Here is a 12774-nt window from a genome sequence, read left to right as displayed (position 1 = left end):
TTAACTCAACTTACATGATACAAATATTTAGTGCCATATTTCATTTGCCATTTCTCATATGTTTGCCTACCACAGGGGCCGAACGCATGTGTGATATCATTGAAGATATGACAGGGTCGTATCCTAATTTCATCTTTAAGCTGTGCTGGAAATACCTCACCCCTCTCATCTCTTTGGTGAGCTTCTGTGTGTTTAATTGTTTGTCTCTGATTTAGAGAAGCACAGTTGCTTTCCTCTTTATTAGGACAAATATGCAACAAATATTCTAAAACATCTTTTATAAGAGTGATGTGCAGAAGGGCATCTTTAAAAACCCAACACATTAACAATTGAAGAAGGTGAGCTGCATCTAGTTTACCTTATTTCACTCCTGTCAGATAAAAATAGGAAGATGAGGCTTATACTGTTTTCACAGTGTGCATAATTTAACAGCAAGCAAACTCCCTTCAAAACAAATGTGTGAGAGTCAGGATGTAGCCTCCAAGCCCCTGTGCTTTATTGGCTCATGCATTCACGCACCAAATGAATGGGAATGAAACAAGGAAATCAAGAACAAAAATACAGTACAAGTCATGCCAAATGGAACCAAAGCATGCTCATCAACATGAACCAGCAAAAGCCAACTATTGAGTATAAAACGCTTACTCCTTACTATGGTAGAGACAAAGTAGGGGCTGAGCTAACAATGGGAAACATGGAAGCATCTGTACATAGCGTATCACAACAAATAAGATTAAAGCATTAAGCTAAACAAAGCACAAAAACTCATAAAAATTAATCTAGGATCTGCACAATATCATTAACTACTTACAGATGATGCTTTTGATGGCATAAACAAGAATGCAGGAGATTGACCTTTAGACATGAAAGTGTTGGTGCTGGAGCGTTGAACTAAATTACTTCCTGCTGTTGCGAAGGAAAGACAAAGCTGCCAAACTAAAAGTCCTCAACAGTGGGTGCCATTTTCCATAAACTAAGGACAAAACGATGATACAGGAGAAACATGACTGTCAACACTGATGATTTGTAAAAACTGGTCTGGTTGTCTGAAAATGAAATTCTGGATGGTAAGTTCGTAATTTGTCGTAAATGGTATGAATCCATGCATTTTCATCTGCAGTACAATCTGCTGCTGATGGAATAATGTTGAGGAATGTTTTCTTAGCACACACTCGGCTCTTTGATCTCAGTTGAGCTTTTGGCAGGATGTCATAAAGAACACTTCATCTCAAGCTGAATTTACAAACATAACCATGACTAACTAAATATTAAGGCTGAAGTATAAAAGTTACTGTGCTGCTCTTAAGCAGTATCACACAAACTGGACATTTTTATTTTATACAAAAAGAAAAAAATAGACATTGCTCTACTCAGTGTGTGTGTGTGTGTGTGTGTATATATATATATATATATATATACACACACACACACACACACACACACACACACACACACACACACACACTAAACAAAATTTGCCACTCACCCTCTAGGCCGTCTATATCATTTCAAGCTCGGGTCCTGTACCAGAGATCTGGATGTCCTGTGTATTATCTTAGCTGTTCCTAGGACTGTACAGAGATCTTAGACATTGTTCCTGGGATCTGTTGGAGCCATTCTCTCAGTTTGGGGGTCACAACCCCTAGTGCTCCAATTACCACAGAAGTTGCCTTCACCCTCCACATGTTTTCTAGCTCTTCTTTCAGCCCTTAGTATTTCTTGAGCTTTTTGTGTTCCTTTTTCTGATGTTGCAATCACTCTGGATTGCCACATCTATCACTACAGCCCTTTTCTGCTGTTTATCCACCATTACTATGTCAGGTTGGTTAGCTATTGCCATCTTTTCTGTTAGTATCTGGAAGTCCCACAGGATCTTAGCATGCTCATTTTCCACCACCTTTGGGGTGTATCCCACTTAGGCCTTGGAACTTCCAGCACATATATGACAGATGTTTCTGTCTACTATTCCAGCCACTTGGTTCTGGTATTCGATATACCCTCTGCCTGCTTAGCAACTTGCATCCCCTGTTATGTGCTGGATTATCTCAGGGGTATCTTTGCACAGCCTGCATCTGGGGTCCTGCCTGGTATGGTAGATTCCAGCCTATATTGATCTCATTTTCAGAGCTTGTTCTTTTATATAATATATGAAGCACTTTGTAGTTCAAACATTTATGCTTGCACTGCTGATGAAGGACCTAAACATCCTGTTTCTCTGGAAACTTTGTGTACTTCACTTCAGTTTTGAATATCTGAGAGAGAAATAGTGGGAGAGAGATTTAAATTTTTAGTCCACTACTCACACTAAAGATTTTTTCATTTTTAATGGTTTTTCCTTTGAAAATAAACTCTTCTTCCATGATGTTACGTCACCAGCTTTAGTGATTTTGTTCATGATGTAGGAAGCATTTTTTCTGACTCTCTCAGGGACCTTACCTATAACCTCTGTTTCCCCTCTTGCTGAGGGGAAACAGTTTATCACAGTGTGGGCTAGGATGCTGCCAGGCAACACAAACCTAGACAGGAGCAATTGAGGGCTAAGGGCCTTGCTCAGATGCCCAACAGCAGCAACTAGGCTTGATCTAGCAACCTAACCAACCCCAAGTGAAGTACCTTAACTACCAAGCCACCCCTGTCCTGTTTTCCACTATATGAGCAAAAAACGATACATGAAAAGGGTACATGAAGGCACAGGTGCAGTAGGAGGTTAAGACTGCATGCTTATTTTAATAAAATATCCAGGATACTCAATACACACATGATGCTAGTGGAAATCTTGATATATCTAAATATTTACCGAGTCTTTCTGGACTCTTCCTATAAGGGAATTTTAAGCAATTTTAATATTGTGAAAGCAAAATTAGTAACCTAAATTTCAACAAATCTTTAAACAACATTCATAGTCTGCCTAAGGAAGAATGAACTTAAAAACCTAAGACAAAGAAGTGACATTGTTATTAAGCCAGCTGTTTAGGGTGGAACTATTGTCGTTTGGAGAAAAGATCTTTGCAAGAAGGAAGCAATCAAGCAGCTTTCTGATACTAGTTTTTACTGGCAGATTACCAGCACTCCACAATTACAATCTTCCCTTCAGTGCACTATTTATCATGCCATTACAGCAAGACACCTCCCTCATTTGGCACGGAATCTTATTGTGGATAATCCTTAATGCAGCCATTTCTACCGTCTCACTTAAATTCATAAGGAAAATAATCCTGGATGTCCTATTGTATGTACTTGGTCCTACCCAACAGAAATAATATTCCAGTTTCTGGATGACATTTTTCAACCAATCGTTACCTACATATTTAAAGACTCTTCACACTTTTTACAATACATTGAACACATGAAAGAACAAACACTACTTGCCAACTCCTTGCTTTTTTCATGGACATTAAAAGTTTATACACAGTCATCCATAATGAAGAGCTTTAAAATATTTTCTTGATGCAAGACCTGAGAAAATCCCTCCCACAGATATTCTCTTAAGACTGTCAGTTAACTTGTGTTAATTCTGAACTGCTTCACCTTTGACTCCAAGTACTACTCACAAATAAGAGAAGTTAAAAGGGGTACTAAAATGTGATCATCCTATGCTAACCTCATTGCTGGATCCACTGAGAAATATTTTTGAGCAATATACTGGACATGTACCCTTGGAATGTCTGAGATACATTGATGACATTTTTGGTATTGCTAAATACATATTAGAAGAGGTTAACTGTTCTTTTTTTTATTCTCCACATTCCACCCAGCTCTTGAATATACATGGAGTATAGCACATCCTGGCATGAGGATAAACTTTTTGGAAGTTTCAGTGAATTTTGGAAATTCTTGTATAAATACTATTTATTAGAATCCTGTGTATTTCCAATACAATTCTTCACATTCCAAGGCCTGCAAAACTCCATCCATTACTAACAGCTACTTAGACTTAAGTGCATTTACAGTTAGAATGAAGACTTCCTCCAGAAAAGTGTGGAAATAAGTGTGCATATTTTCAAAACTGTGTGCTTCCTAAAGAAGTCATAGATGATGCCTTTGCTCATGTTTTACCTGTTCAGAGAGTGGATTCACTGACCTGCTGTTAAAACAATAATTGCTTTGCTGCTGACTTTTCCTACAAGTAAAACAATGGCAAATATTTCTCTTAGACACTTTGTATTATCCTGGAGGATTCAAAAGACCACATCCCATTTTAAGCATTCCCCACTAATTTCCTATAGATGAGACAAAACACCAGACATGCTTGTCAAGAGTAAGATAAACAACTCAAGATGTGCTACATTTAAATTTACTAACACAGCCATTAAAATAACTGGCACAAAGGCATCAACTGTGACCACACATTCCTCCTTGTGCATTTCTGCAGGAGTTATCTACTGTATTATTTGAAAGAGCTTCATATTGGAGAAGCAAAGAGGAGGCTTGCTGATGTCACAGTCGACGGGCTACACAAGGGGTGTAGAACCAGGTGTGGAGATTTTAATAAACAGTGAACAAATCCAGAACTCAAACTCAGCAACAGTATTCGAAAAAAGGTGTGGGTCAATAAATCCAATAAACAAAAAATAGCCACATAAACAAAGGAAAGAGGACAATCCAATTATGTAGTAAATAAAAGCATTTCCATTCTTAACCTTGCTGATATGTAATAGTGTGCAACTAGTAAATTGGAACTTCCACATAGGCATAACTCTTTTGTTTTGGTATAATAAAAGAGTTAAACATTTCAGATAATGGTCACAAAACAGGTCAAATTACTCTGAGATGAAATCTGTGTCTACTTCAAGTAAACCCACTTCAAATTTACTTCAGGTAAATCCCAAACTTGTAGTACAGTGTCGCCCCCAACTCACAGAGGCTCATGTACACTAAGTCCCACATGCTCATGAGACCACAGAGACAATACTTTACAAATACAAGGATCTGTTCGAAGGACTTGGGTGCCTTGCTGGAAAGACACCTTGAAGGTGGATTCAACAGCCCAGCCTGTGCAACAAGTCCCGACATTTCAATAAAAGCAAAGGCCATCATGTCAATGGAATAGGAAGGGATAGTCACTAAAGTCAGTGAGCCAACAGAATGGATCAGCAACATCATTGTCAAAGAAAAGAGTAATATTGGCATATTGGCAAATTCAATCCAAATCCAAATCCGATCCACGAGTACAACAATGTTGAAGGAGGAGGTCACAATTCAATGTGATTTCAGTGAGATTGGCCTTGCTGCGGCCCTTTTGCAAAATGGACATCCTGTTACATGTGTCTCCAGAGCCCTGATGCCAACAGATATATGCTCAAATAGAGGAACAATGTCTTGCTATTGTATTTACATGTGACAAATTTGATCAATACTTGCATGGAAAAGAGCATGTTGCCATACAAAGTGATCACAAACCACCTGAAGTAATATGCAAAAAAACCTTGTTCTATGCCCCAAAGAGACTGCAGAGAACACTGCTCAGACTGTAGAGGTAACAGCTCAGTGTGCAATACAAATAAGCCAAAGACCTGCACCAACTTGCGGATTTTTTGTCCAGAACACCCCACATGGACGCAACACACACACACACACACACACACACACACAAATAAATAAAATTAATAAATAAAGGCAGATGCTGGCCACAGTCTATGATATGGGATTAATACAACTAGACCTGGAACAAGTTAATCACAATGTCTCTACACATACAATAGAACTGATTAAAACATTAGATCAAACAAAGCTTGCCCAAAAACAGCCAAGCTTCAGTGGATTTCTTGCACCCTTCCTTCTATACAAGGAAGGCCAGGGCTTAATATCCAAGGGTAGTAGAATTTTCATCCTAGAAACATTGCAACCTGTCTTCTAGTCAAAAATTCACACTGGACACTCAGGCATTGAAGCAAGTTTCAGAATACCGTGTGAAATTGTATTGTGGTCAGGCATCACAACTGACATAAAAAGCTTCTTCAGTCAGTGTGCTATGTGCAATTCCCTCCAAAGACAACAACTAACAAACACTAACTTCACCAAATCCCTAGCTGTAACAAAATGCTAGTGGGAAGGGATCCACATGTGAGGCATATAGAGAATTAACTACAATGATAACTCTACTCCAAAAGACAAACCATGAGAACAGGCTAGGGTTAAGACTGAATGAAGCAAGAGAATGAGAAAAGATACCAAAAATCCTTTCACAAAAACAAACCAGGTATGAACAGCAATATATTTATTAGTATTTGTAGAATATGAAATGTCAATCATTCATTCCTTCTCAGCATCATGCCTCTAAGCTGGGTCAGGCCACATGACTTCAACTGAACATCACAGGCAATATTCTCCCTTGCTAGTGTAGCAAAAATACATATTATGAATGTTATAAATTAACAGGGGGCACCATCCTAAATATAGGGAAACAACTATCAACTACAATGATTAATCTCAGAGAGTTTATTATTTATGTTGTTTGAGTATCATTTCAGAACTGCACTGGGAGCTCAGTGGTTAAGGTACTTGACTTGTAATCAGAAGGTTGCTGGTTCATGCCCCACCACTGACAAGTTGCCACTAGTGGGCCTCTGAGCAAGGCCCTTAACACTCAAGTTGTACTCAATCATAATTGTAGATTGCTATGGATAAAAATATCAGGTAAATAAATGTGAAGTTTATTGATACAATTAAATGTATTAGATACATTTAAATAACACCTTTCTCAAAATCAAGGACACTTTTACAGATATCAGGTTTTTACAATCACGCACACACCTGATGAGAAGCAGCAGCCAATTTTGGCACAGTGTACTCTCGAGCAGAAAACACAGCCCCCTGGGGGACTACACCAGGTACAGGGAAAGGGGAGGTAGTTAAGACCAGGACAGAGCTCCCATCATCACCCATCTAAAAAGCAAATGTGCTGACTACTGTCCAGAATACCCCAGTCCCCAAATTTGTTATAATTCTTAATGAATGACTAGGGAAGGAGAGAGGAAATGAGGATGAGAAAAACAAGACAATATATAAATTAAAAAAATTTTTAATCAAAATAAGATGACAGAGGAAGTGTAACTGATGATAAAGCTGTTCGCACAAGCCAGAGGGCCTAGACCTAAACATACATCTTAGCTAATGCTAACCTAGCCAAGGAGCTACTTATAGCTAAATGGAGAATTGCCTGAGGGGGTTTGGAGAGCCTGAGGTTACTATCCAGGCTAATGGGGGGAGAAATCTGCACCAAATTACAGCTTACTGCAGGCACCCAGAGCTAGCATTTAAATGGAATACACAGCTCTTACTTTCAGGAACATTGATAGGCTGGCTGGTCAGTCCGCTTCTGCGTGAATGAACTTAGGGCAGGTGTACATCACTGGATTCTGAACTTTCCTCTGTGCTTTCAGAGACCCCAATCCACTGCCCAAGGTGTTCCAAGATGTCAAACCAAGCCAGCTAGATTTGATTAGGACTGCCCTGAATTTTGCAGAGAATTCCAAGCTGATGTGAAGATGTTCTGAGTAGCCCAAAGGTGTGCTGCTGCTGTAGCACATCCTTGACATAGCTATGAGTAAACATAGGGTTGGCACTTGGCTAAATTAAAAAATTACTGTTGACCAAACAGAACTTATCCTAATTCTACCCATGACAAAAGAGGATGACTTTACATTGACAGTACTGTAAAGGAAAGTTTTGAAAGACTAACAAACTTCATACAAGACAGACATGTAAAATAAAAATGCTATAAGTACTTAACTCTTAAAGGTTCAGATTCAGACTTGACCTTACTGATGGGGGAAGCTCAGTGGAGGAGGCATGAGTAGAAATTATTCCTTGAATATTCATGTTTTGTCTCAGCTCCAGTTTTGCTTTATTTAATATAGTAAATAAAGGAAAGAGGGAAATAACAACCAGACATTGATATTTAGGTTGCAAGATGTCTTTTAAGCCATAACAGGTTGGAACAGTTATCACACATTCTTACAACCAATATAAAAGCACAACTTATTAGAAAACATTTTCCATCAAGAGAAGCACTACTTTTAGGTACAGAAAGCATGACTTGGATAGAAATAAAAGAGGATAGACATTAGACAAGAGTTATAACTTAATATTTCAAATAATCTTCATCTTTCTCTTATACTTGCAGTGAGGAGATAGTCACTATGTAGTACAAGTGCACAAGTGTGGTTTCTGATCAAGAGCACACTGCACAAATTGGCTGCCACTTCATCAGATGAGGGGGGGAAAAAAAAAAAAAAAAAAAAAACAATTTGTAAAATGACCTTGAGTTTGAGAGTCAAATAAATGCAACTATGATAATACAAGTATAAAGATTATGCAATTACTACAATAAAAGGGTTAAGACATGGGTATAATTTCATAAATTATTGAAATACAGTATAAAGAAAAGTTAACAAATTAAGAGAGGAGTCTCAACTTCAGCAGTGATGGCTAGTTGGATTTTACTCAGATTTAAGTATACTTGTGCATCAATCTCCCTTGTTGGGCCATACAATGGAAAGTTAATCAGTCCAGATGGGAGATGCTATTAGTCACTGAGGGGTGCTGTGGAATCATAGTCCAATCAAATTTTGTTGCATTCTTTAAATTTCAATACATTTACAGCATTTAGCAGATGCTCTTATCCAGAGTGACTTAAAACAGTGGAATGAAGGAAGGAATTCAAGTACAGTAGTTGAAAATTAAACATACCAGTGAACTAGAATACAGGAGTGAATGCTGAACCTAGAAGAGCTAAATACATAAGGTCCATCTTATTGTTTAAGTGCTAGATTGTTAAAAGGCATGGGTATAATGGTTTGGATGTGGATCCTCTCATGTCACCTGATTGGAGATAGTTGCAGTCCTAGCAGAGCCAGTCACACCAAGCCTGGAAAGAACAGAAGAATGTTGTAGTTCACTGTCAAAGGCTCCTGAAAGGTCTAGAAGAATCAAAACAGATGACTGTTTGGCAGCTTTAGCAGCATGAAGTTTCTCAGTGATCACTATGAGGGCTGTTTCTGTAGAATGTCCTGGTTTGTAGCCAGACTGATTGGGATCATGCAGCTGGTTCTGGTGAGAGACAATTGATTAAACTGCTGTTCAAGGGCTTTTGAGGGGAAAGTAGTGATACTGGTCTGTAGTTGGTAATGCTGGAGCTGTCAAGTGTGGCCTTCTTGAGGATTGGTACCACCCTGGCAGTTTTGAATGCAGTAGGCATGTATCCAGAAGATAAGGAGTTGTTGGACAGATGAAAGGAAGCAGATTTCTTGTGATTGTCTGGAACAAAGCAGAAGGAATTGGATCCAGTGGACATGTAGTCAGATTGCTGAAGTCAGGAGTTGAAGAATTTCATCTGTGGAGAGAGGAGAAAAAGAAGTCAGAGAGTTGGATGTTGGGGAATGCACATTGGTTGGAGGTGTGGGAACAGAGGAAAAGGACTTCTCAAAGGTGGTGAATCTTCTGGAGTAAGAGATGAGGAAGGAGGGGGAGGGGTAGGATTAAGGAGAGAAGAAAAAAATATTGAAGCGCTTACGTGGATCAGATTATTTGAATTTCTCCCTGTAGTAGGATGACTTTTCCAAGTTGTCACTGGAAGCAACATCTGCAAGGAGAGACTGTATGAGCCAAGACCTGAATTTATGGGAAATTTCCTCCACCGCCTCTGCAGTCCTTAGTTCTCTCCTGTGGCAGCTAAGTGTTTGTTAGCCAGGGGGCAGGACTTAGCAGGTCTAGACAAGAGAGGGCACAGAAGATTCATTGATGAGGAGAGTGTAGAAATTAAAGTATTTGTAACTGTATCCAGAGAGGATAGTCAAGGTGAGGAAGGGTGGACAAAATAGTAGAAGTAAGGGAAGAGGGAGTTATGGAGTGCAGATTGCAATAGAGGAAGGAGGAACACATTGGAGAGGGCTGGATGGAAAGAGAAGGGAGAGAGAAGGATAGAAAGTGATGGTCCAGGAGGGGGGGGGGTGACTGATGTCTGATGGTGTGGTGGTACGGTTGAAGATCAGGTCCAGAACATTGCCTGCTTTGTGAGTCAGAGGAGAGTGGTTGAGGGTGAGGTCAAATGCTGTCAACAGCGGATGGACGCAGGAGGAATGCAGCTTGTCTGATGGAAGGTTGAAGTCACTAAGGAGAATGAGTGGATTTCCTTCAATGGGGAAAATGACTCAGAAGGATGTCGAGCTCATCAACAAAGTGATCTAGGGAACCTGGAGGGCAGTAGATGACAATGATAAGTTTAGTGGGGAAAGACTAATGGCATGAAATTCATAAGAGGAGATGGAAAATGGAGTGAAACACCTCAGGACATTAGTAAACCTGTGCCACCACCCCTGCCAAGACACCTCAGAGAATGTGTAAACGAAAAGGCAGAGGACAGGGCAGCTAGTGTCACCGAATTCTCAGGGGTGATCCATGTGTCAGAGCCAGGAAGTGTAGGGATGCTAATGCACAGATGAAGTCAGCCTTCTGGACAGCAGATTGGCAGTTCCAGAGGCCTCCTGCCGCCATAATATGTAATGGTGTGAAGCATTGTCAGTGAGGTTGTAATGTCTATGTGTCAAGACGATCTGTGGGATGTGGACGGGAATTGTGAAGCACATTTCAGATGCTTGATTTGTGGATGTATGAGAAAGGATTGAAATATGAGAAGATACTTAGCTGAGTTTGTGAAGTCTTGTAGGTGAGATGTAGATGAACTGATTGAGAACACCACCAAACCTCCTCCAGATGTTTATTACTGCTACAGACATGTCTATAGCAGAGTCATCCTAATTTAACTCAGTTCAATAAGTGCTGAGCCAACCCCTCAATTCACACCAAAGGTCAGGGCAAAACTAGACCTGTAGTGAGTAATCACTGCTATCAAGCAACTAAACAACTAGGTTTAGACAACAAGCCTTGAATTTCACAGAATCTAAGACAAAAGTAAGCAAACTCAGAGCCTACCTTAACCAACCAGAGCACACACAATCAAATAAACACAACCATTAAAAAAAAAAATAATAATAAATAAATAAATAAATAAAAATATATATATGCAGAAACAATGAACTAAACACATTCAATGAACAGCCAAAACACAAGCCTGGAGACAGGGTTTAAATGCATGAACTAAACGAGGGACAGGTGTTGAAAATCAAATGGGGGCGAAGAAGACAAAACTATGGAATGTAACTAAAAACACAAGACAGGGAAAACATGAAACACAGAACCTGGAAGGGACTGACCGTGACAGTGGTGTAAATCTTCCTGGACAGCTTAGAGGAACAATATAATGATTGCAGCAATTGCTGTGCTATTAAATGACTCAGTGGCAAGGGTAAAAAAGAAAAATTAAGTTTATTCAAAGACTCAGCCTTAGGGTGTCTCAGTTACACACACAAGCATCTGTAAGGGAGAGGGTGACCTCCTCCTCCTTTCTCAGCCTACCTCTATACTGTTCATCCAGAGCAGTGAGAAAAAGGAAAGACTCCCCTACTAGGAATTGTTTTGTCTAGCTGCACCTATCTTCCCAGCACCAGCGGCCTTGATAGTGGGCAAGGTCACGGTCAGGGAGACAAGAGGAAGTTAGGGTTAACTTACTGCACAAACTGTTCGAGGTTGATTAACTATAAATTTTCCATTACATTTCCCTCCTTTTTGTCCTAAAGACAACTAAGAAAATTATATTAATCTTAAAGACATTGTAGAAGATATTGTCATAAAAGAACAATGTAAAATATATTGCCATAAAAAATCTTTTCAGTCCATGGTCTTCTCTTGGGAGAATTTTGACCCGAGCGTTATTACTTTAGACAATATTAAACAAAGTGCTGTTTTTGTGAGGGTTACGCCTCTTCATATTAGCATTATTTGTTAAGCATGCAAAACAAGCCAAAAAAAATCATCAACAATTGTGCTGATGATGTCTCCTAGTTTCGTGACGAAACATTTGCAATCAAATTATCAAGCCTGGCAAACAGACCAACAACAGATAAACTAATACTACTAATAGTAAGACTGCATTTTGACAAGTTTTTGTCATATCAGCCTAGTCCTTTCCTGGTGCTTCATAGTATCTGTGCGGAGCTGGGGGCCAGTCCTGAGTAGGGTCATATGGATCCCTTTGCATGGGCAGTACCCAGTTGACTTCCTCTTCTGTTCGCACTTGTACAAGCTGATAGTCATTGGCCATTGCAGGTTGTATCAGTTTATCTAGGAATGATTGCATGCAGGAGACTAAACATGGTCCAACTAGGCACTACGCATATAGCTATCCCAATGATTACTACAGGCATGATCATAGTCAGAATCCAATGTCCACAACTTCCTAGGAGGTTCTGAAGCCACATGAACCAGGTGTCATCTGTGCTGGGAGGGACAATGAGTGTGTTGCACATATGTTTGATTAAATCTGAGATGTTCCGATGATAGTCAGGTATAAGGAAACAACGTAATGTGTTCAACACTTTGCAGACACCACCCTTTTCCAGTAGAATAAGGTCAAAAGCTAGTCTATTTTGGAGAATGGCCTCTCTGACCGAGGAAAGTTCCTCGCTTAATAGTTCTAGGGCAATCTCTGTGTCATTAGCTAAGATTAAAATTTGCCAGACCAGACCATTGATTTTATTCAGACCATCCTACTATATCTCCCGGTGTTGTCCATGGGTCTGCAAGGGTGTATCTCTCATATGACACTGATAGTGGGGACACAGAGCGCTTCTGTCTGGTGTGGGAGTTATGATGTTGTACCTTAAACACAGTTAATCTAGCGGTCACCACTGCAGTGGTGCAACAACCTTGCCAAGT

At 39.7% G+C, this 12774-nt stretch overlaps 1 protein-coding gene across 3 annotated transcripts in view; it reads left to right on the top strand.

Annotated features, from left to right (window-relative positions):
* Positions 1–12774, top strand: part of LOC145643263 (sodium- and chloride-dependent GABA transporter 2-like) — a 47104-nt gene that overhangs the window by 23275 nt on the left and 11055 nt on the right. For all 3 annotated transcript variants that reach the window (XM_081709287.1, XM_027009879.3, XM_081709286.1), the window contains one exon: positions 76–176. In XM_081709287.1, coding sequence (XP_081565413.1) covers positions 76–176 — 101 coding nt within the window. The remainder of the gene's footprint in view (positions 1–75; positions 177–12774) is intronic.

The sequence above is a fragment of the Electrophorus electricus genome, unplaced genomic scaffold (assembly GCF_041902795.1).
Source record: "Electrophorus electricus isolate QZ-2024a unplaced genomic scaffold, ASM4190279v1 Scaffold35, whole genome shotgun sequence".
Taxonomy (NCBI): domain Eukaryota; kingdom Metazoa; phylum Chordata; class Actinopteri; order Gymnotiformes; family Gymnotidae; genus Electrophorus; species Electrophorus electricus.
This window is presented reverse-complemented; position numbering and strand designations above follow the sequence as displayed.